General features: G+C 49.3%; 1 protein-coding gene across 1 annotated transcript in view; it reads right to left on the reverse strand.

The window, feature by feature from the left end:
• Window positions 1-4,417: 4,417 nt before the first annotated feature.
• Itgb3 (integrin subunit beta 3) overlaps window positions 4,418-22,809 on the reverse strand; it is a 57,872-nt gene continuing 39,480 nt past the window's right edge. The window contains exons 12-16 of the mRNA XM_052197392.1: window positions 16,413-16,635; window positions 14,789-14,889; window positions 12,304-12,423; window positions 9,315-9,481; window positions 4,418-7,486 (exon numbers count right to left, since the gene is read on the reverse strand). Coding sequence (XP_052053352.1) covers window positions 7,421-7,486; window positions 9,315-9,481; window positions 12,304-12,423; window positions 14,789-14,889; window positions 16,413-16,635 — 677 coding nt within the window. The 3' untranslated portion in view covers window positions 4,418-7,420. The remainder of the gene's footprint in view (window positions 7,487-9,314; window positions 9,482-12,303; window positions 12,424-14,788; window positions 14,890-16,412; window positions 16,636-22,809) is intronic.

Consider the following 22,809-nt stretch of genomic DNA (forward strand, 5'->3'; position numbering starts at 1 on the left):
ACAGAGCATGTGTTCACTGACTAGCCAATGCGTCCTCCTCCTCCTCCTCCTCCTCCTCCTCCTCCTCCTCCTCTTCTTCCTCCTCCTCCTTCTCCTCCTCCTCCCGGTTTCATTCTGTGCCTTTGGTTGGTATCACCCACTTTCAAAAGTGGGTCCTTCCCCTGTTTGCTGAGATATGCTTCATTTTGGTTGTCAATTTGTCTGGTGAATTCAACTAAAACATGTTTTTGGGGGGAGGGAGTCTATAAGCCTGCTTCCTAGAAGGATTAAAAGGGGAAAGCCTCCTCTAGAGTGAGCGGCATTTCCTTGGTTGCCCAGAAACGAGGTCTAAGGAAAGAAAGCTGTAGCCTTTTGCTCACTTTGTCCCCTTGTTGGTAAGTGCATCTACTTGCTTGCAGCCACTGCTGCTGCCTGTCTGTCTTTCACTGACATGAAGTCTCTTCAGCCTTCCAGTGTGAGCTGAAGACCAGTGGCACTCCAGGTCCTCAGCACTGGTTTCGACAGTGCTACCGAGGCATCCATACCCAGCATGCACTGCGTGTGCCAGCCTCATAGATCTCCTTTGTGATATGTATTCGTTCTATATGTTCTCTTCCTCTAGATAATGTTTTGCATACCAATCACCTGGAGATCTGGGCAATAAAGGTCACACTCACCAAATTTCATATAAAAATGAAGACTTTGTCATGAATAGGACTGGAAATCATTCATGTTACATCCTGACATGCACACACACATACACACACACACACACACACCTGCCTTATGTATCCAGGACTCTTCACCATTGCAATAATCAGAGGAGGTTTAAGGAAGTGTTTGGATCATAAAAGGCTCTGGATCTAATCAATAGACTAATTCACTGATAGAATTATAATTTGATGGCTTTGGGTTGGAGTGGTAGAAACTAGGAGAGAGGGCCTAACTAGAGAAATATCATCCCCAGCCCTTCCTCTTTATCTATCTACCATGCAGTAAAAGTACTTTCCCCCCATGGCCCTCCCACACAATGTCTCCACCTTACAGAAAAGCAACTGAATCCAAACCAGCCACAGACTGAAAGCACAAAACTGCGACCTAAAATAACTGTCTCCTCAAGAAAGTATTTTCTCAAGTGTTCATCACAGAAACAATAAACTAGCATAAACATTCCATCCCCAGACATTTAGTTCCCAAATGTCTAAATGTAAATAAAACACAGAGACTCTCAAAGATCCCAGATGAGATTGAACACATTTCGGGTGATGTGGCTGTGGACAAATCCCACAGATTCAGCATTCAGTGGTTGTCTGGGTCCACTCAAGTCTCTCTATAATGCTGAATATTATGTTGCCAAAAAATTGTTTTAAATTTGTGTGTGCATGTTTTGCCTGCACGTATATCTGTACCCTGCATTGCCTGATGCCTTAGGGGGCCAAAAGAGAGCATTAGATCCCCTGGGACTAGAGTTACAAACAGTTGTGAGTCACCACATTCATGCTAGAGATCAAACCCCAGTCCTCTGGAAGAGCAATGAGTGCTCTTAATCACGGAGCCATCACTCCATCCCCAAATGGTTTTTTTTTTTTTGAGACAGTGTCTCACTGTGTACCCCTGCTGGCCTGGAACTTACAGACATCTGTCTGCTTCTGTCTCCTCATGTATTGTCACATTCTGGCAAGCTTTTTTTTTTTTTTAATTCTGCACAGGGAGGAAGGCATGTGCACTTGAGTGCAGATGCTCACAGACTCCAAGCGATGCCACGAGATCCTCAGAAGTTAGTCACAGGCAGTTGTGAGAGGCCTTATGTGGGTACTGGGAACTGAATTTGTGTCTTCGAAAGAACAGTTATGCATTCCTAGCCACTGAGCCCTTTCTCCAGCCCCGCCCCCAAATATTCATGACGTAAGGAATTCATGAGGCAAAGAAAAGAGTTATTATAATTAAGTAGCCTTATAGTTGCAGTTTTTAAAGGACCCAGACATATTGATGGGTTTAGTTTTTGTTGTTTTTCCTGTTTGTTTTTAAGGAATATGTGATATGAAGAAACTCAAGAATTCCAAGATGAAAATGGATCAAAAGTACATTTCCAAGGCTGGCAAAACGGCTTAGTGAATAAATGCCCTTGCCACCAAACCCTGAGTTCAATCCTCAGGACCCATTTGATGAAAGGGGAGACCCAACTCCCACCACCAAGATATCTTCTACACACACACACACACACACACACACACACTTTTTAAAAAGAAACGTTTAAAGAGATTTTTTTTCCTGAGTTAATATTTGGTTTTCTGAATCTGTCCAATAAATATCTACAGTGCAATAACTGAGCTAATTAATAATAAACATCTATGTTTATTTTTATAGAAGGACATGGATGTACCAGCAATGTAACTATCATCAAGCATTCTCAAGCTAGCCACTCTCAAACCAACATCCAGCAAAATCATTAGGAGGGGTCATTAAAACACAGATTGCTGGGCTCTGCCCTTAGATTTTCTTCTTTCTTTCCCCCCTTTTATTAAAACAGACTCGTTTCTAACATGATACACCCTGATTATGGTTCCCCCCCCCTCTACCCCTCCCAGATCCTTCCCACCTCCCCTCCCAGCCGGAGCCACTCCCTTTCTGTCTCTTGTTAGAAAAGAACAGGCTTCTGAGAGATAATATAATAAAACAAAAACGATCACATCAAAGTTGAACAAGACAAACCAACTGAAGGAAAAGAGCCAAGAGAAGGCACAAGAATCTGAGACCCGAGCTTTCACACACTCGAAGTCCCACAGAACACCAACCTGAACGGCATCATACATACACAGGATCTGGTGTAGACCCGCACAGACCCGATCCACGCTGCTTCAGTCTCGGTGGCTTCATAGGAGTTTAGTTCACACTGATTTAGAGGGTCTTGTCTCCTGGCGTCCTCCATCCCCTCTGGCTCCTACACTCCTTTAACCTCCTCTTCCACAGGGTCCCTGAGCTCTGGGGGGAGGGATTTGATGGTGACATCCATTTAAATGTCATCCCACTTAAATGTGCCAGCTGAGTATTCCAAGGAATCTGCCTAGTATGTGTGTGTGTGTGTGTAAAATGTATGGCTATGGGTCCCTGCATTTATTATTCAATCCTTGTGTATATGACAGTGGTCTCCTGAGATTGTAAGAGAGCTGAATTTTCATATCACCAAGTGTTACCATAGCTATTCAAAATGCTCCTTATTCACACGTAAACGAACCTGTTGCTGCCAAAGTACAATGCATTCAGTTGTGTACAGTACAGAACACTTGATAATAGCTCTGTTGCAGCTTGTATATTTACCATGTTATGCTCCAAACATTATTTTAGTGTGTACTTTTTTCTTCAAAGTTTTCTGTAAAAAGGTAAGTCCTGTTCCCTGGCGGCAGCCTCTTATATCTTTGGTTTCCCGTGTCTTGGGACTATATCAAGAGGCCTTAGGAAGTGACTCGCAAGCACTACCCCCAGTTTGTGTGTCCGCACTCCCCAGGTTTGTGTGTCCACACTCCCCAGGCTTGTGTGTCCGCACTCCCCAGGTTTGTGTGTCCACACTCCCCAGGTTTGTGTGTCCGCACTCCCCAGGTTTGTGTGTCCGCACTCCCCAGGTTTGTGTGTCCGCACTCCCCAGGTTTGTGTGTCCGCACTCCCCAGGTTTGTGTGTCCGCACTCCCCAGGTTTGTGTGTCCACACTCCCCAAGTTTGTGTGTCCGCACTCCCCAGGTTTGTGTGACTGCACTCCCCCAGTACCAGGACTACTCAGCATTGCTCAAGGTGCACTTCTGAGATGAGACTTGTCAATTTTCATTTCTTTGTGAGTGTGTATGTGTATGTGTTTCTGTCTGTGCCCTTGTGTACATACATATGTATGCAGGTGCCCAGGGAGGCCTGAAAGGAATCCCCTGTACCTAGAGTTGCAGGTAGTTGGGAACTGAACTCCAGTCCTCCAGTCCTTCTGAAAGAGCAGAAAGCACTCTTAAGCACTGAGCTATCTCTCCAGCCTCTTAACTGCATTTAAAAAACAAAAACAAACAAAAACTCAACTTTCTAGGTGATACTATAGTTTGCCACTAGCCATTTTAAGTAGCAGTTAGGCTGTGCATAGTCCTGCAAATAATTTGTCATTAAGCTTTTACTCATGATTCCCACAGGCAAAAACCTGGACTATACCAACGCTTTCTGCTTTGTTTTCAAAAGATCCTAAATAACCCCCAATTAAAAAAAAAAAAAAAACCCTTAGAAAGTAGTAACCTACTCATTTTGAAACTATCACCACTCGAACTCTGAAGCTAGCTCCAGCTCCCACGGCAGGCACCATCTGTTACATCTGAAAGCATGCTTTTGCTATAAAGTTGTCACTTTTGAAGCAGTGACTCTCTTTATACCCAGCAACAGAAATAACACCACAGGGGTAGCCTCAGGCCAGTTCTTTTGGAAAGCACATTTAATTCCCTGTTACACAACCCAGGAGGAGGTGGTGAGGGTGTCAGGAAGACTCTTAAGGAATTTCAACCAGAAATGAACAAAGAGAAGAAATATCCTGATATGTGGGCAGCTTCAGAATATCTCTGAGGTAACGGAGCAGCCTGCCAGGCATGCTCTGTTTGTTCCTATTGTCCTCAGACACTGAGACTGGACAAAAATCACCTGGAAGAGACAGGCAGAGTTGCTCTGTGTTACATATTCAATGCCAGAGCAAATTTAGATGTTCACCCTCGGGATTCCACACAGACTCCACCTCCAGTGAGAACAGCTAGATATGCCCATGTACTGACCAGCACTGCCACCCACACACCACAGGCCTCATTCCAGAAACACACAAGATTCCTCTCACCTTTTTAATATATTCTCTTCCTCCCCTGCTAGCTTCCTCATCTAAACTATCTTTTCTAAAGAGAACCCCACTCTACTCTCACGGACTCTGCCTCAGTAGCCAAAGGATGGATCTCTGACCATCTTCCCCCACCCCTCTACTGCATTCCCCCATCTAAGCCAAGAGTAACCCAAGGGTAAAACAGAACAGTCAGCTGGCTTATTCCTGTACTCAAGGCCTCCTCCCACACCAACATCTGGATCAGCCACTCCTTGCTGACAGTCCTCCCCCGTACGCAGATGCCAATGTATGCAGAATGAACAAGAAAGAATGAAGTGGACAAAAACTAGGCACTACATCAGATGCACCCACTGCACTGATGTCACTTTTGAAGGACTCTGAGAAGGGATGAAGGGAGTCTGAGAAGGGATGAGACTTCGCTGAAACAAGTTATAAGAACAGCATCTGCTCTTGGGAAAACCAAGGCATTCAGTCTTGAAAGTAAAAGACAAACACTAGCAACAGCACCTCTCCCCCACAACCACACACACACACACACACACACATACACACGTTTTCTGTGCTGGGAATCAAACCCAGGACATTCCGTAACTGCTTGTTCTACTACTGGGCAGCATTCCAGTCCCCTTATACATACACAGGATCTTGACCACATATTTGATGCCTTATTTGATCTCAGCATCTTAGGATATTGACACTAAAACTGGGAATGCAGATCAATTGGTAATGTTCTTGCCTAGCATGCCTGATGTCCCGAGTTCTAGTCCCAGCACTGCATAAACCAGGCGTGAAAGCTCAGGCCTGTAATTGTAGCACCTGAGAGGTGGAAACAGAGGATCAGAAATTCAAGTCATCCTTGGCTACATAGCAAGTTCAAGACCATCCTTGGCTACATGAGACCCTATCTCTCAAAAGAATATTGACACTTAAAATAGACCTTCCATGTTACCTGGTCCAAAAGAAACATGAACTCCAAGAAAAGAAAGTGGCTTTCCTGAATTAACTTTCAAATGTTTTCCACAGCAACCCCTAGGCCAGGACTCGGGTCTCTGACCATCAAGATGCTGTTTTTAGGCCTTTTTTCCTCTGAGTGGTGGACATTGGTCTTTAATATTAGATCTAAGTCAATGCCAACAGAGCAAACCACTCTTGCTGGGACAAGAGAGCAGCCAGTCTATCCTCCTCAAGAAAGGTTTGATGTGCCCACGTACACATCCTCACAAACTTCCAGGAAGAGAGAAGCCCTTTACAGACTGTCTGGCAAGTTACTAAGAATGTACGCCACACAGTCTGTATGGGTTTCTTAATGTTCTCCTTTGTCATCATACAAAATTACAAATATAATAACACAAGTATGTTTATATACATATTCCTTAGAATGATCGGACCTCATCATAGTTTTGGGTGTCCCCATAGGGAATAAAATAAAACTGCGCTTGCGTCCTCCCAGATTAAAGGCTGAGCTAAAATGAGGTTGTCCAGCCCTCAGGAGAACAGGCCACACATGCAGCTGACTGGCCTTTCAACTCCTCCCCGGCACTTTGCTCAACAGACTCAAGGGAATGACTCCTTCACAAGACACCCAAGAGGTAGATACACACAATCACCCCCATGGCTGGGCGTAGCAGGCACACAGAGGCACAGGTGAGGTGTGAGGAGGTGCCTGGGAAGAGGAGCAGAAGGCCAGGAGAGGAGATGGACCTCCAGCTCTGACCACAGCACTCTCCCCAAGGAGAAAGCGTCTGATCATGCGAGAGTCCTCAGCACGTAGCAAAAGTCTGTGGCCATGAGAGTGTGGAAGCAGGAGGGAAGACATGGTGTTGACACAACAATGACACGGCTACACACATCTCCAGGGAAGAGCTACCAATGAGGCAATTCTGAATGGCTGTGATTATGAACTTGGAGGTGCTGGCACACCCTCCAGGCCATGCATGACCCCTGAGTGGCCTTGCCATCTTCACGCTCAATAGGCCAAAGAGCCAGGTGACAAGGACTTTCCTTATGAGAGAACCGTAGCAGGACTGAGGTGTTGGCAAAAGACACAGACAACTCTTGGGGACTTGCTTAACCCGAGGGAGGGGAGGTGGCAGAGGCACAGACGAGACAACTGAGCTTCAACGCCAAGCACTTCCTACCGTAGCTGCTGACAGTCAGCTCCAAGAACCACAAACTTACAAAGTCGGTACAGAACCAACACTTGGCATCACTTCCTCTGGAATGGGGGCATGGGGGACCTCAGCCCTACCCTTCCCTTCTAGGAGAATGCCCTCAGAGGTACTAAGCACCTGCCGGCCATCATGAGTCCCCTCAAGCTAAGCAGGAAGAATCCTTTGGGAAAGGATCCTGAGGACAAGGCTGTGGAGCTCTGCCCATGAGACACATCACAAGTTTTAAGTTACACATCTCCCCGTACTCAACACATATGTATACACACAGAGATACATTCCCACATACTGACATTCTTCCAGCCCATCCCAACCCACACCCCAAATCCCCCCCACACACACTCAAAATGTCCTCTGTAAACATAATGGCAGAGACTCCCACAGTCCTGGCGTCATCTGATGATGGTCTAAGAATGACCTCTTCTCATTAAGTCCCCCGGTAGGTGATATTGGTGAAGGTGGAGGTGGCCTCTTTATACAGTGGGTTGTTTGCCTGCAGAGGGAACAGAGGAGAATCCATGGTCAGCTCCATGCACTCTCTTACCCCGAACTGTTAAACACATCATCTGAAAATTTTATCCAGGACATCGACCTCTGGAGTGAACTGCCGAAACCAGCCACGGCTTCCATTTACACGTCTCCTCTTAGAATGGGAATAGGTAAGGAGAGGAGAGCAATGGCATGTTGCTGCTCTGCCACTGTTTGTAGGATTTCTAATTCAGTCCGTCACTTTGAGTGGAAGGATATTTGGCAGTCCCAGCATAGTGTACCATTTCGGCCCATCTCTCCCATTTCCTCTTCTGTCCCTACTCTTTCTTTCCCTTCATCAAGGTAGTGCCAGGTGACGGGAGCCAGACGGGAAAATGTAGTAGGTGGGGTTGGAACACAGAGCCCAGCTTTTGCTGAAATAATTCTTGACTTGTTTTTATCTCATCTCTCGAATCAGTTGCTACCCACAGACCTGTTGTGTGCCTTCACCAGGTTTCCCAAATTACTTCCTGACAAAAAGTAATGAATCCTCCTTAATAGTAGTCAAGAAATTTAGAACATTCCCTCCATGTCAAGAAATTTAGAGAAGTCCCCCAGCGGCTCAAATGCCGTTCGTTCATCAGTGTTCTCAGCCTGTGCGCTGTGGTCCCAGCGGAGTGACATCTCAGATATCCCGCTTATCAGTTATTTACATTACGGTTCACAGCAGTAGCATAATTACAGTTATGTAGCGGCAAAATAGTTTTATGGTTGGGAGCACCAGAACCTGAACTGTACTGAAGGGCTACAGCATTAGGAAGTTTGAGAAAGCACTGAGCTGCATATTCCGAACAGAAATATCTCTAGTTCTTAGGTCCAATGGATACGAAATCCAGGGTCACCAGGAGCAACCTAGGTCAGCCTAACCCTGGACACTGGAGAGTAAATCGGTCACTTGGTACGTCCAGGGAAAAAAATGAACAGACGGAGACTAGACTAAAATAAAACGGACGGCGCTCAGAGAACGCTCATCTGATGACGGCAGAGCAGGGAAAGGCAGCTGCTCCCAGGGACGATGCGGCTGCGTCCGATCCTCAGAGCCTGCCTGGGAGGCGAGAAGTGACCCCTGCAGAATGTCCCCTGACCTCAGAAACACACCATGCCCCCACACGCATGCAGGGGGGTTGTTGCTTAGATGCTCGTTGGATTGGATTGAATCGGGTTAAACGGCACTCTGGGGATCTCCAGAGGATCCCGGTTTGGAAGCTGACACCTCTTATTTGCAGGAAAGGAGAAAAATGAGGTAGACAGATGTGAGGCCATTACATCTAAGAGGTTGACCCCGAAAGTAATTCCTGTATTTCTTTTGTCAGGCAAGCTACTTTACTTCTCTGCCCTCAGTTTCCTTAACTATAAAATGAGAATGAATAATAATGCCGTACGTCTGTCAGAAGGGCTGAGAGATAGTGTGAGAAGTATTTAGAACAGTTCTGTAAATCCCTCAGGAGATGTTAGCGACTGTGTCACTTGCCATTCATGTTTAAACTTTTGACTTTGTTACCACTCTACAGAGTGTTGCATGTTCCTGATACAGTTCTGACCTGTCCCCTCAACTTGTCACAGTGTCCCATGTGTACTCAGTGATCACAACATGTAGTCACTGTAAGCTACAGGATTGGGAGGTCTCGTGACACATACAGACACGAGAACATTTCCCAGTTTCCAGAACAGAAGGATAACCGGGGACAGCTGTGGAGGCTCACTGACCACTGAGCATCCTCCTGCCTCAACCTCGGGTTCCTGAGCCCAAGCCTGGGGGGTGGGGGGGACGCGAAGCTCCGCACGCCACTCACTGTGTCCCACTTGGCTCTGGCTCGTTCTTCCTCAAATTTAGCAAATTCCTTCCGGTCGTGGATGGTGATGAGCAGCTTCCAGATGAGCAGGGCGGCAAGGCCGATGAGCAGGATGGCCCCCATCACGGACAGCAGGACCACCAGGATGTCAGGACCTTTGGGACACTCTGGGAGGCAGAGACGGAGAGCAGGAGTCAGCAGAAATGTCCGGGAACGAGATCTTAACAAAGGGATACAGAACTGGAGATGGGACCATCAAAAACAGTAAGTGTGTCACTTTTAAAATGGACAATCTTTAGGACAGCAATAATCTGCCCTGCGTGGCCTAAATCAGGGTTCTCAGGCTGAACCTAACCATTCGGTGTGGCTTCACCCAAGTGTATGTTTTAAAATTCAGTGGAGGGATGGCTCTCAAGAGCAAGCGCCGCTATTGCAAAGGGCCCAGATTAAGTTCCCAGCACCTGCATGGCGGCTCAGACCCATCTACAGCTCCAGATCCCCTGACACCCTCTTCTGACCTCCACTGGTACCCAGCCATGCATATGCTACACACACATACAGGGAGGCAAGTTGCTCACACACATAAATCTCAAAAACAATTTTTTTAAATAAAAAATTGATTTGGGGGGTAACTAAGCTTATTGGTAAACACCTTGCTATTTTCCATGAAGCGTTAGGCTCTATCCATAGCATTACAAATACACACACACACACACACCCTGCTAACCCTGGAATTACATTCCTGTAGAGCAGCACTCGGCTAACAGTGGGGGCAGCTGACTCTTTTATATTGAGAACATTAGTTTTCTGCTTACCAGAGACCTCTCCCCAGTCTCCCCAAAACACAGGCAAGGTGTGACTTGTCCTTAGGTCTGTGCCACTGCATTCAGGAGCCAAGACTGCCTGGGTTTGAATGCTGGCTTTAATGCTTACACTGCTTATTTGACCTCTATTTGGCTTTTCTGGGTGTCTGTTTCCTGCTTTCCCATCTTTAAAATGGAACAAGTCTTCACAGTCAAAAGCTTGTGATGAGGAATGACTAAGCTAAATAGATTTAAAGAGCTCAGAACAGTGCCTGGCATCAAGTTAACTCTCCATAAACACCAGCTACCATCATCACTGCTGGTATCTCAGACCTAGCCTTGTCGTTTATTGTCCCGTTTCTCTTGCCCTAGTTCAGATGTTTACATTCCTGAGAGCTGTAAACTCAACCAGCCCTTCTCCAGGAAGCCTACCAGCCAAGTACCTTAGTAAATCTACACCTACTGGAAGCTGACTTCTTTGTTCAACCCAGCTGGTCTCCAAAGCAGACAGAAGGTGTGATACTTATCCACAGGTCAGCTGATTCTATTCTATAGAGTCAGCTTCCATAAACCTCAGGTGTCTAACAAGTGAGCTCACACTGGCAGCCTCCAGTGTTATGAAACCCGGAGTTTGTTGTATGTATGGGTGTTGCTGAATTTGGAGAGGAAGTGAACACTCCCTTTCCTCTCTGTCTCCCACCTTCTCTAAACAGACACCCAGGCTCACCACATACGACACAAAAACAACCGCTACCACAAACCACTCTGGCCCTTTCCCAGCCCACAAAATTACAACCTCTGGATAATTAAGGGGCTCCTGGAGGGAGCCAGTGAGGTTCCAGTGTCCAGATTACCAGGAGCAAAGGGCCCCAGTTCTTCTGGGAAAAACAATTGTAAATTCTTTGAAAGCTTGGGATAGAGCTGACCCTCAAACCTCAAAGTGAAATTTTTGCAGAGTGGTCTGGGCAACACAGGTGGAATCCTAGAGGAAAACAGTCTGTCACCACCAGGAGCGGGAGGCGGGACACCAGAGACAGGTGCCTCTAGAGGTCCCTCATAGGCAGTGGGTGACCCAAAGCCGGGACACCAGAGACAGGTGCCTCTAGAGGTCCCTCATAGGCAGTGGGTGACCCAAAGCCAGACCAGCCGTGGAGGTGTGGCAGACACAGTAAACAAAAGTATAGGAAGTCCAGATTGATCTGACTTCTGATAAACAAGTTACTATTTTTGCGTGTGTATACTAAATATTACACAGAGCACTCCGTGTTATTTCTGGCAGCCCTAGCCAAGAATGAAGAGAGCCCAGTTCAGAGACCCATTTCGTGTAGCCAAATGCATTTGGAAACGTTCTTTACTGCCCTGCGGTGACTCAGCCCTCCAAAGAAAACATCTACAAGGCCATGAGGTGGTGAAGAGAAAGAGAATAATCTCTTCCCGAGCTTCAAGGCCCCAGCTGCCTCTGCTGCTCCAAGTGAGAGTCCCTGGAAACCATGGGGGCTGGGTAAAGGGAGGGGGGGCAAGACGTGGGCCCAGGGTTCTACTTCCAGCCCCACGATGTCCAAGGGCACCTGCAGGTCGCCAGACCTGTGGATCCCATTTCCCAATGTGGGGAAAAATGGATGTACTGGCAACATGAGAAGCGACCGGACCCCGGGTTGTTTGGCCACGTCAGACGACTGTCACCTTTGCTCCCAGTCTCAAACCCCAAGCCAGATGATTTAGGTTAGTGAGCCAACAGGATTACCAGCAGATTGCGGCAAAGAGGTGAGGTGAGGGCAGAACCAACAGCAAAGACCTAAGGCCCTTCCGAGACACAAGGGCTCAGAACACAGGCTAGGGCAGGGGACAGTAGGAAGCCTTGGTCAGCCCGTAACGTGTGTGTCCTTCACGGACGTCCACGGGCCCCTCTTTGCCCTTCCCACGACAGCGTTCTCTGGACTCTCTAAGCAATGCCCTTTCTATTCTTTAGCCCATGCAAGATGTGAACAACCTGAGCTGGTACTAGGGTCCAAGCTCAGCGCTCTTAACTGTGCGAGCCATCCTCAGCCCCAGTGAGTCACCTTCTTGCTAGCTCTTGATAATATATACCCCCTTGCCTCTTTGGCTGCTTTGTTTGAAAGGGTTACAATGAGAAATTCCTACAGGGAATTTCTTTCTCCCTAAGGACCGGGACAGGGCTCACGTACCCGGCTCTTCCACCACGTAGAGGACGGCCCTTCCACTGGTGTCTTCATAGTACTGGAATCTGACGACACAGTCATCCTCATTCTTGTAGGTACAATTCACCGCATTTCTGCCGGTATCCGCTGATACAGGGAAGAGAGAATATGGAGAATGAGAAACAAATCAAACCCCAGAAGGTAAGAGTTTTCCCCAAACCCAGCAAATAGGACATCTGTAAAGTGTATGACCAGAAACTGCCTGACACCAAGCAAGATGCCTAGGTTGGAGGTCGATCGTGCTTGGCCATCAGCACTGACTGGCCCTCCGTGATGAAGTTTCCTTCCCACGGTCCCTTTCTGGTTCTTATTTCTCCCTCCAAGCCGGGTGTGTTATCAGAGCATGTTCTGATTCAAAACCTGTCCCTACCACCTACTGGCGCTGGCACCTACCTATCTGCCCTGACCATCTTCATTTATGAAAGAAAGATGACATCCCCACTGTACATGAGATTTAAACAGCACAAAAAAAGCTGCAGACACACTGCGGGTGCCCCCTCCCCCCAGCTGCTGACACACTGCTGGAGGGTGCCCCCTCCCCCCAGCTGCAGACACACTGCCGGAGGGCGTCCCCCTCCCCCCAGCTGCAGACACACTGCCGGAGGGCGTCCCCCTCCCCCCAGCTGCAGACACACTGCCGGAGGGCGTCCCCCCCAGCTGCAGACACACTGCGGGTGCCCCCTCCCCCAGCTGCTGACACACTGCTGGAGGGCGCCCCCTCCCCCAGCTGCAGACACACTGCGGGTGCCCCCTCCCCCCAGCTGCAGACACACTGCCGGAGGGCGTCCCCCCCAGCTGCTGACATACTGCTGGAGGGTGTCCCCCCAGCTGCAGACACACTGCCGGAGGGCGTCCCCACACACACACTCCTGTCTCTGACTCCCATCACGCTTCAGCCCTCCTCGTTCTGAAACCTGCTGGTCTCTGCGAGACACTGAGTTAGTTATTCTCCACAGGGTGTACCTCGCCATATACTAATGGATGCAGACAGGTAAAACCGACAGGGGCCATACCAGGAAATGAATGATAACCATTGGGTGAACAGAGAGAGGGAAGAGGGAGGTAGGCACCTACTCTGTGTTAGCACTTAACTCTCCCAGTTAGGCGGGGCCATTGTTTCTCTCTCATAGATGAAGAAGAGAAGACTCAGTGAAGTCAGATAAACCCTCTCACACACACCCCACAAACGCATCCATCCCCTCAACCCCCCTTGCTGATCACAGCAAGCCTGGCCTCCTTTCAAGATAAAAACACTTCTTTGACTTCAATCCCCAATCACCCACTTCTGCCCTCAGAGGATCAGAGATCTGATTCCCCTATCACTCCCCTACCCAAAGCTAACTGTCTTCCTGTGACGCTCACACAAAGAGGCATTTCTCCTCTGCACGTGATTGCTATCTGTGCAGAGATTGGCATCTCTGGGGCACCACCCAGTCCCTCTCAACTCAGACAACATATCAGATATACCAAAAGCAGCAAAGACTGCCTTAAAAGACACCTCAGAGTACAGGTCAGAATCACAGTAAATAAGAAACTTAATTCCTCTGTTCATACTTTTCAGTCTTATTTCAGGGGGCTGGGGTTGGAGGTCCAGAGGCCAAAAGAGCTATAGGGGAGCAGTTGTGATCACGTCTCCATAGGCTGAAGGTTTCCCTGCAAATCAACAAGCTGTAAGCAAAAGCCTGGGCATTACTTAACACGGTTTTTATAGTCTGTTTTTTATTTTATGTATATTTTTGTCTGCATGTATGTATGTGTACCACGTGTGTGCTGTGCCCATGAAGGCCAGAAGAGGGCACTGGATCCTCCAGCCCTGCAGTTACAGATAGTTGCTAGCCACCAAGGGGGGTGGGGGGAGTGTGCTGGGAACCTAACCTGTGTCCTCTGCATTTGAAGCCCGTGCTCTGAACCACGCAGCCGGGACCCTTAACACTTTTTTAAAATCCGTTTTTGAGAACTGGTCTTGCTCTGTACCTGGAGCTGGCCTGGAATACTCACACCTGTGCCCCAGGGTGGCTTCAAAGTGAAGACCCACTGGGTTCAGCCTCCTGAGTGACAGGGTCACAGGTGTGTGCCACGGGGCCCAGTGTCGCTTAATAGGCCTCCTAAGCTAGGGACAGCAGCCACAGGCGTATGCCTTGGTTTCTTCATCTATAAAATCGAGTCTGTTACCGTCCTCTCCTTTGAGAGGAAATTAAGAATTATCTGGCTTGCACGTCCTTGCACGCGCTCCTGCTGAGCCTGGGGAACTGTGAGCTGCGGAACACATTTGCAAGGACAGGGAGACTCTGAGGAAGCCGGCCTTCGCCGTGTGCCCACTGCACATCAGGCCCGCATGGCCTTTCTTGGGTGGCAACTGCTCTTCCACCTTGGAAAAGGAAGCTGTGGGTTTTGAGACGGAACCGGAACCGTCCGGCCTGGGCCTATGAAACTCTCAGACTGCTGGACTTACTCAGCTCCTTCACAGGCTCGATGTCATCCCGGCAGTAGCGGTTGCAGGTGTTCTCCTCATGCAGCGTTCCCCGGCTGAACTTCTTACACTCCACACACTCCCTAGAGAGGGGGGACACGGAAGCTAAAGAGCTGGAGGGACAGCCCTACGTAGGCCACGTACCCAGAAAGCACCATGGAGCTCAGGAGTGAAGAGGCCCTCCTCACCCACAGACAGGACCTGGCCAGCCAACCCTGGATCAGAGCCTAACCTAGTCTTAAACTTTTGAAACCCTGGCCTCGGGCTCATGACTGCTGGGACTATAGGACTGAATAGTCTTCATTAAGCTTCCTCAGAGATGATGATGGTCACGATGGTGAAGGTGATCATGATAGTGATGGTGAAGGTGGAGGTGATGGTGAAGGTGATGGTGGAGGTGATGGTGGAGGTGATGGTGGAGGTGATGGTGAAGGTGGTGGTGGAGGTGGTGGTGGAGGTGATGGTGGAGGTGATGGTGAAGGTGATGGTGAAGGTGATGGTGGAGGTGATGGTGGAGGTGATGGTGAAGGTGGTGGTGGAGGTGGTGGTGGAGGTGATGGTGGAGGTGATGGTGAAGGTGGTGGTGGAGGTGGTGGTGGAGGTGATGGTGGAGGTGATGGTGAAGGTGATGGTGGAGGTGATGGTGGAGGTGATGGTGGAGGTGAGGGTGGAGGTGATGGTGAAGGTGATGGTGGAGGTGGTGGTGGAGGTGGTGGTGGAGGTGATGGTGGAGGTGATGGTGAAGGTGATGGTGGAGGTGATGGTGGAGGTGATGGTGGAGGTGGTGGTGGAGGTGATGGTGAAGGTGATGGTGGAGGTGATGGTGGAGGTGATGGTGGAGGTGGTGGTGGAGGTAGTGGTGGAGGTGATGGTGGAGGTGATGGTGGAGGTGGTGATGATGGTGAAGTTGATAATGGAGGTGATGGTGAAGGTGATGGTGAAGGTGATAATGGAGGTGATGGTGATGGTGGTATTGATGATGAAGGTGACGGTATAGGTGATAGTAATGGTGACTTCCCACCAATTCTCAGAGGTTGTTCATGTGATTTGAGAGTCCACTGAAAAATTAAAGTTCTGTTCAAACATACCTAAGACAGTAACCACAGAGCATGAGCCCAGCACGAGGCTCTTTTGTCTAAGCACTGGGCCGTACCGCAGCTCAGAGTGCATGACTGTGAACCTGGCAATGGCAGAGCCATAGACTGGTGCTGACTGATGCTTCCTCGACATGCAAACGGGGCAACTCTGTGCTGACAAACGCCCACTACACCTGAGGCCCACCCTAACTTCGGCCCCCTGCACCTCCCATAGAAATCAGAACGCTGATTGGAGATTTAGGAGAATGTCCTATTTGATGCCCCTCCCGATACAGAGGGCTCCATGATGCCACTCTGGAAGAGGGCTAGCTCCGATTAGTTCTGCTTTGGTCCCTGCACAGCTGGTGCCATCTCCAGCTTCCCCAAAGAAAAGCATTCATGGGAAAAAAAAGGAAAGCGGCCATTTGGCAAACTGTTCTCTAAGGCAGAGCCTCAAGAGTTGGCGGTTCTAGGCCAGGGGCCCTCTTCCTTCTTCCAGCCTCCCAGGTCTCTCCACGCTGTTCACTCACTTCTTAAATGAGCAGGCATCTGGGCAGGTGGGACACTTCTCACAGGTGTCTCCGTAGGAGCCTGGCTGGACGCACACACAGCTGCCACACTCACAATTGCCCCGGCCACTGCACAGCAGCCCGTTGGTAGACATGCAGGTGTCGGTGCGAGTGGTACAGTTGCAGTAGTAGCCAGTCCAGTCTGAGTCACACACGCAGTCCCCACAGTTGCACTGGCCGTGGCCTACGAACAGAGCCCGGGCAGCAGACCGGCTGGTGAGAAGCCCGTCCCGTGACAACAGGCTACGAACTGTCCCCCTGTTCTCCAACCTTACACTTGTGAATTAGTTCTGTTATTTGTGTTGATTCAGCTCCCAAAATCACACAGAAATCTCTCGTAAGATGCTGAGGGTCCCTGCCCCCAGTTGGATCTAATTGGTAAAGTTGCCGGCAGCCAATGGCTGGGCAGGGAGACAAAGGCAGGACCTTGGCAAGGGCCCACAGAAGGAGGTTGGAGAATCACCATGACAGGGAAGCAGGAAGATCGGGCTTGGGGGATGGAGAAGCGAGGGCAAGCAGCTACGTGAAGAAGCCGGGAGAGCGCAGCCTGAGTGGGCCACCCAACTGGGTCCAGGCAGCCATGTTAGAATGTAGACTTTAGTAAGTAATAATTCAGAAATATCAGAGGGGAGAGTGTATTAGCCATGGGGAGGTTTGAGCAGCTTAGGACATATTAAAATAAGGCTGTGTGTGTGTGTGTGTGTGTGTACACGCACGCGTTTCATTCTAAAAATCTAAAACATTTGGGCTGGTATAGAGGAGACACGTGCACCCACCAGGGAGTTTCAAGCGGATTAACGGATTACTGCATCACCACACTATCAATGGCCCTGCAGGTGAGCAGGGGACTTGGCTCATTACAGACGAGCTCCACCCCATGGACACAAACTGCAGTTTAGGCCTGGAGACCTGGAAAGCAAAGGAGTGTCCGGGTCTATGTCTCCCACACTTCCTGCCCTTTACTCTTGCCCTGTTCTGAATCCTTCCTCCTTCCCTGCCAGCATCGTCTGAAGATTAGAGCCAGCTCCTTAGACCTGAGGCCTGGCCCATAGCCTGTCCTCACGCAGGGCATTCAGGGACATTGACAGAGTGGCATGGTGACGGGAAAGGGCTCCTCCAGCTCCTACACCTGCTTCTTTTGACCTGACATGACTGTTCCCTCTCCAACATGACAAGAAAGGCCAACCCTCACAATCATCTTCTCCCTGTCAAGTCAGACGCCAACGGGGGCTCTGAGCTGAACACGCCAGCCCCTCCCACCAACTACATAATGGACCAGCCTCCCAGGTCCATTACTGTGTTCCTCAAACCAGCTAACTCTCGCCTTGCAAGGTAAGAAGCAAGGCTCTGAGGGGGAATGCACGAGATGGGAGAGTGCACTGGAATGAGAGGAAGGAGTGGTGCAGCCTCATGCCCAGAGCCAGGAAGGGAAGACACACATTGCGCCTGCCCGGGTGAGCAGGTACATGGGGAGGCACTGAGAGCCTGCAGAGTGAGTCAGCCAACAGAGCCAAGGAAGCACAGGGAACAAATGCAGCCTACTTACAGCCTGCAGGGGCCAACACTGCTAAATACATCCCGTGAATGCCACAGAGAAGAGTAGGCAGCAGAAAACAAGAGGAAAGAGGGTGTCAAGAGGTAAACAGCGGTAATCTGGTTAACAATAACCTCACACAGCCCAAAAGCCTCCACCCAACCTCACACAGCCCGCCCAAACGCCTCCAACACACTTCTGCTGATCAACTAACTGTTCCTGCATCGTAAAGCTGCAGAAACATTTACCACCATTCCTTTCTGAAGTTGTGAGCATGGCTCGACGGCATCCAGCCTCACCAATATGACCGTCTCCTTCTCATGTGTCCCTTGGCTGCTTGTGTTTTGATTTAGTCAGTAAGGCCATTTTGAGAGATTCTGTAAACGAGTAGTAGGGCCTACCTCCATGAAAATGTCACTGCGGGTGGGTCCTTGCAGGGTATAGTAGATACTTCCTGACTTATTCCTGGCGTGCTCTCTCTGCTCCCAGCTGACCATGAAGTGAGCCACGCTCTTCTACCGCAGTTCCTGCTGTTACGCTATCCTGCCCTAAGCGGTTGGGACCAAGCAAACGCGGACTGGGACCCTCTGAAACCGTGGGCCAAAACAAATCTATCCTCCTTCATTTCTCTCAGGTACTTTGTAAAGGCGAAAGAAATAACTAACATGTCCTGTCACCCTATGTAGCCAAGAGCACAGTAGGGCAGCTTTGGGAGGCGTTTGGAGAAGAGACTTATGTTACTTTCTAAAACCAAGGAAGTTTAATATTCTGCCATCAGTACTCCGGAGCAGCGGAGACAGTGGAGTGCATGGACATTTGCTGAGCACTCAGAAGGGCCAAGTGTGTGGCCCCGGGGCCACCGAGTCAGGGCTCGGCCTTCTGCAGTTCTATGGTCTTCTGTTTCTATTCATATTGCTCTTTCTATCTAGACTTCCCTTTAACCCTGCGATCACTGTCAAGCCCCGATTCACCCTTAAGGCCCAACTCAGGAGTTCTTTCCTCTCACTAATTTTTCTGACCTCTTCAGATGGAGCCAACTGGCTTCTCAGGTGTTCTCAGGACATTATGGCTGTCCCAACATCCACCTTTATGCTATATTTCCTTGTTTATCAGTTTTTCTTTCTAAACTATGAGCTTCTTGGTAGGTGATAGGTTTGTCACGTTAGTTTTATCATAAGTGGGGATTAACATGAATCTTTTATGAAGTAGGCAGACAGTTAATGTCCATTCCTTCGTTCAGTCACCCATGCCCCCAACACCCATTTACTGAAGTTGTACCACATGCTGCATACCGGAGACTCAGCCGTGAGCGTGCCAGACAAGATCTGTGCTACAGGGAGCTTGCAATCTCATCAGTCTATGGAAAATACACATGCATACAGCAATTGTGCCCTGTGCTATAGTGTTACCGTATTACAGTGAGCCACCAGCCCTGCTGTGGAGGGGTCATTCACATCCCCGAGTGTAGAACTGGGAGGGAGCCTGGCATGGGAGGGCAGGCTGTTTGAAGGCAGGTTTTACCTCATAATGCTGGATTGCTCTCTTATTCACTTAACAGGAGTTTAAAAGTTGGCCACTAAACACTACAAAGAGTGGCCCGTTCTCTAGAGCATGGCACCAGGAAGAACTGGACAGATAATCAAAATACGACTGTTAATTAGAGGGGGGGGAAGGAGCAGATACTGATCTGAAAATCACATCAGTCACTCCAAGAAGAGGGTGGTACAAAGCCGTACTCTGACCATAACCACGTCACACCTCTGCTCTCGACGAGCCCACTGTCTTTTGGACACTTGGGCCCCTACGCTCGTGGCCCTGTGCTGCCCTGTGCTGCCCTGTGCTGCCCTGTGCTGCCCTGCCCTGCGCTGCCCTCTCCTAGACACATCATCATCCGAGACTCAGGCATGTAAATACAACTCAGCTGCAGCACTCCTTTAGAACAGATGGGCCCACAGCGTACACTAAAGAGATGGAGGCAGAAAGATCTCGAGGCCAAGCCCAGCCGAGGCTGTAACCTTAGGGCTGGAGGGATGACCTAGCAGATAACTGCACTGGTTGCTCTTCTAGAAGGCTACAGTTCGAGTCCCTCAACCTACAGGGTGGCTATCAACTCCAATCTTAGGGAGATGCAGTGCCCCCTTCTGGCCTCCACAGACACTGCATGCACATGATGTAGAGACAAGCAGGCAGAACACCTGCACATATAAAAAGGGCTGGAGAGATGGTTTGGTGGTTAAGAACACTGGCTGCTCTTCCGAAGACCCAGGTTCAATTCCCAGCACCAACATGGCAGCTCGCAATTGTCTGTAACTCCAGCTCCAAGTGATTTGATCCTCTCACACAGATATATATGCAGGTAAACCCCTTTGTGCATGAAATAAAAATAAAGACATCATTTTAGAAATATAAAAAACAGCAGGGCGGTGGTGGCACATTCCTGTAATCCCAGTACTCTGGGAGGCAGAGGCAGGCGGATTTCTGAGTTTGAGGCCAGCCTGGTCTACAGAGTGAGTTCCAGGACAGCCAGGGCTATACAGAGAAACTCTGCCTTGGGAAAAAAAAAAAAAAGAAAAGAAAAGAAAAGAAAAGAAAAGAAAAGAAAGAAAGAAAGAAAGATAAAAAACAGCCAGGTGGTGGTGGCACATGCCTGTAATCCCAGCACTCAGTGGGGGGGGAGGGGGCAGAGGCAGGTGAATTTTGGTGGCCAACTTAATCTACAGATCTAGTTCCAGGACAGCCAAGACTATACAAAGAAACCCTATCTTGAAAAACATTAATTAATTAATTAGAAATCTTTCAATTTTTTTTTAAATAGGAGACCAGAAGCAAGCTGTCCTCAGAGATGAGTCGGGGCTGGCAGGAAAGCTGGGAAGGAGAAACACTCTAAGTCTTGAGGCTGAGCTCTCTAGAAGCATATTATGTTAGAATCTTCTTTACTGAGGAGAAGGAAGGGAGGAAGGGAGGAAGGGAGGTAGGCGCGAAAATCCGGTGAGGCTTAAGAAATAGATCACTCAGTAAAGTGCTTGCCATGGTCAAGAAAATCCAAGTTCTAGCCTCAGAACCCATTTAAATAATTAAAGAAGAAAGAAAGAAAGAAAGAAAGAAAGAAAGAAAGAAAGAAAGAAAGAAAGAAAGAAAGAAAGAAAGAAAGAAAGAAAGAAAGAAAGGAAGGAAGGAAGGAAGGAAGGAAGGAAGGAAGGAAGGAAGGAAGGAAGGAAGGAAGGAAGGAAGGAAGGAAGGAAGAAAGAAAAGCAAGCCAGGTGCGCTGGCACGCATTTGTAAATCCAGCACCAGGAAGGCAAAGACAGACAGGTGCCTGAGGCTCCCTCACAAACCAGGCCTGAGCAACAGGCTCTGACTCAGTAAGCAAGGTAGACAATTCCTGAGGAATGGCAGCGTGATCCTCTGATTTCCACACATGGATATTAGTACATGTTTGCACGAGCACTCGAACACACACATGCACAGAACAGGTTTGTGATCTAGGATAGAAACTCCTTCCAGCCTAAGCCCATGGTGAGTTTGGAAATACGAGTAGCACCCCAGAGCTGGGCCCACTCTGAGGAAGAGGAACTGCCCTTGCACAACCTTCCTTTAGTGGTCAGCTTCTGAAAGGAAGGCAGATCCTGTCAGCTCCAAAGAGCAGCTACGAGCTCTAATCAGTCAACCCTCCTGAGCAGCAGCTGGGGTGGGTGTGTCACACAGCAGGGGCTCCACCGCATCCACTCTGTTCCTGGATGGAGAAAGGAGAACACCACAGAGGCCTGGCGGGACTCAGAAGAGGCCTCGGCCTCCACAGAACCCACGTCCCACAGCATCCCACAGCGTCCCACAGTGTTTCCTTTGTGAGGCTAAACAAAGTGATCTTTGACAAGAGGGTCTGCTGGGCCAGCCAGAGAGTGCTGTCGGGAATGGGAATGGGTAGCCGGTGGGAGCCAGCAGGCTGACCCCAGGCCCTGGCAGGGTCAGTCCCTAAAAGGAAACCACAGTATAGTAATGTCACAGTGTTGGTACCTCTCCAGCCAAAGGGGGCCTAGGCTGGGTTCACAGGAAAGCCAGAGGAGGGAGCAAGAAATGAAAGAGTGGGGGAGGAGGAAGAGGGGTTTCAGTCAGAGGGAACATAAGATAGACTTCCAGACTGACTGACGATTCCACTCCTTTCCTGTGGGCTGGTTCCGTCAGACATCACCTCCATGAAACCGCCCAAGAGTCCCCCATCCATGAGTCTCTCTGGGGACTCTGCAGACATCTCATCTCTGGGTTCTAGCAGGCTGTGACTCCTCATGTGACAGACACTTTGGTATATTAAATAAACAGTAAAACTGTCTGTTGATACCAGTTCCTCTCATGCGGCTACGGCATAAGGCCTAGCCCACAGAGGAAGCCTGTCTGTGTGCAGCAGGTGGGAAAGAGCTTGGGAGGAAGACTACACATTCTCTGTCTCCCTGCGGTCTGAGGTAGAGGGGGGGAACAGGCCAGAGATACAAGCAACCTCAAAGGCCTGAAGTAGGGGATCAGGGGAGGGGAGCAGGCCAAGCAGCCACCTGCAGGCTTAGAGGCCATGAGGAAGGAGCAGTCACAGCACGCCTGCCCCGTAATGTCCCCAAGGCAGGCATCAAAGAGGGACACTAGCTCTGAGAGGTCAACACATGACCCCTTGTTCGCCCACAGGAACCAAATGTCAGCACAATGCCAAGCACGCCATGAACACGTGTCCCTAAAGATGTGAGAACACTGTCACAAGGATGAGATGGGAAGCTCCAATGGGCACCGGATACCCTGGTGACAAGCTGTAAAATGGGTGTGGCATCCAAAGGAGTCCTT

This window comes from Apodemus sylvaticus, chromosome 10 (assembly GCF_947179515.1).
Source record: "Apodemus sylvaticus chromosome 10, mApoSyl1.1, whole genome shotgun sequence".
NCBI classification, from domain to species: domain Eukaryota; kingdom Metazoa; phylum Chordata; class Mammalia; order Rodentia; family Muridae; genus Apodemus; species Apodemus sylvaticus.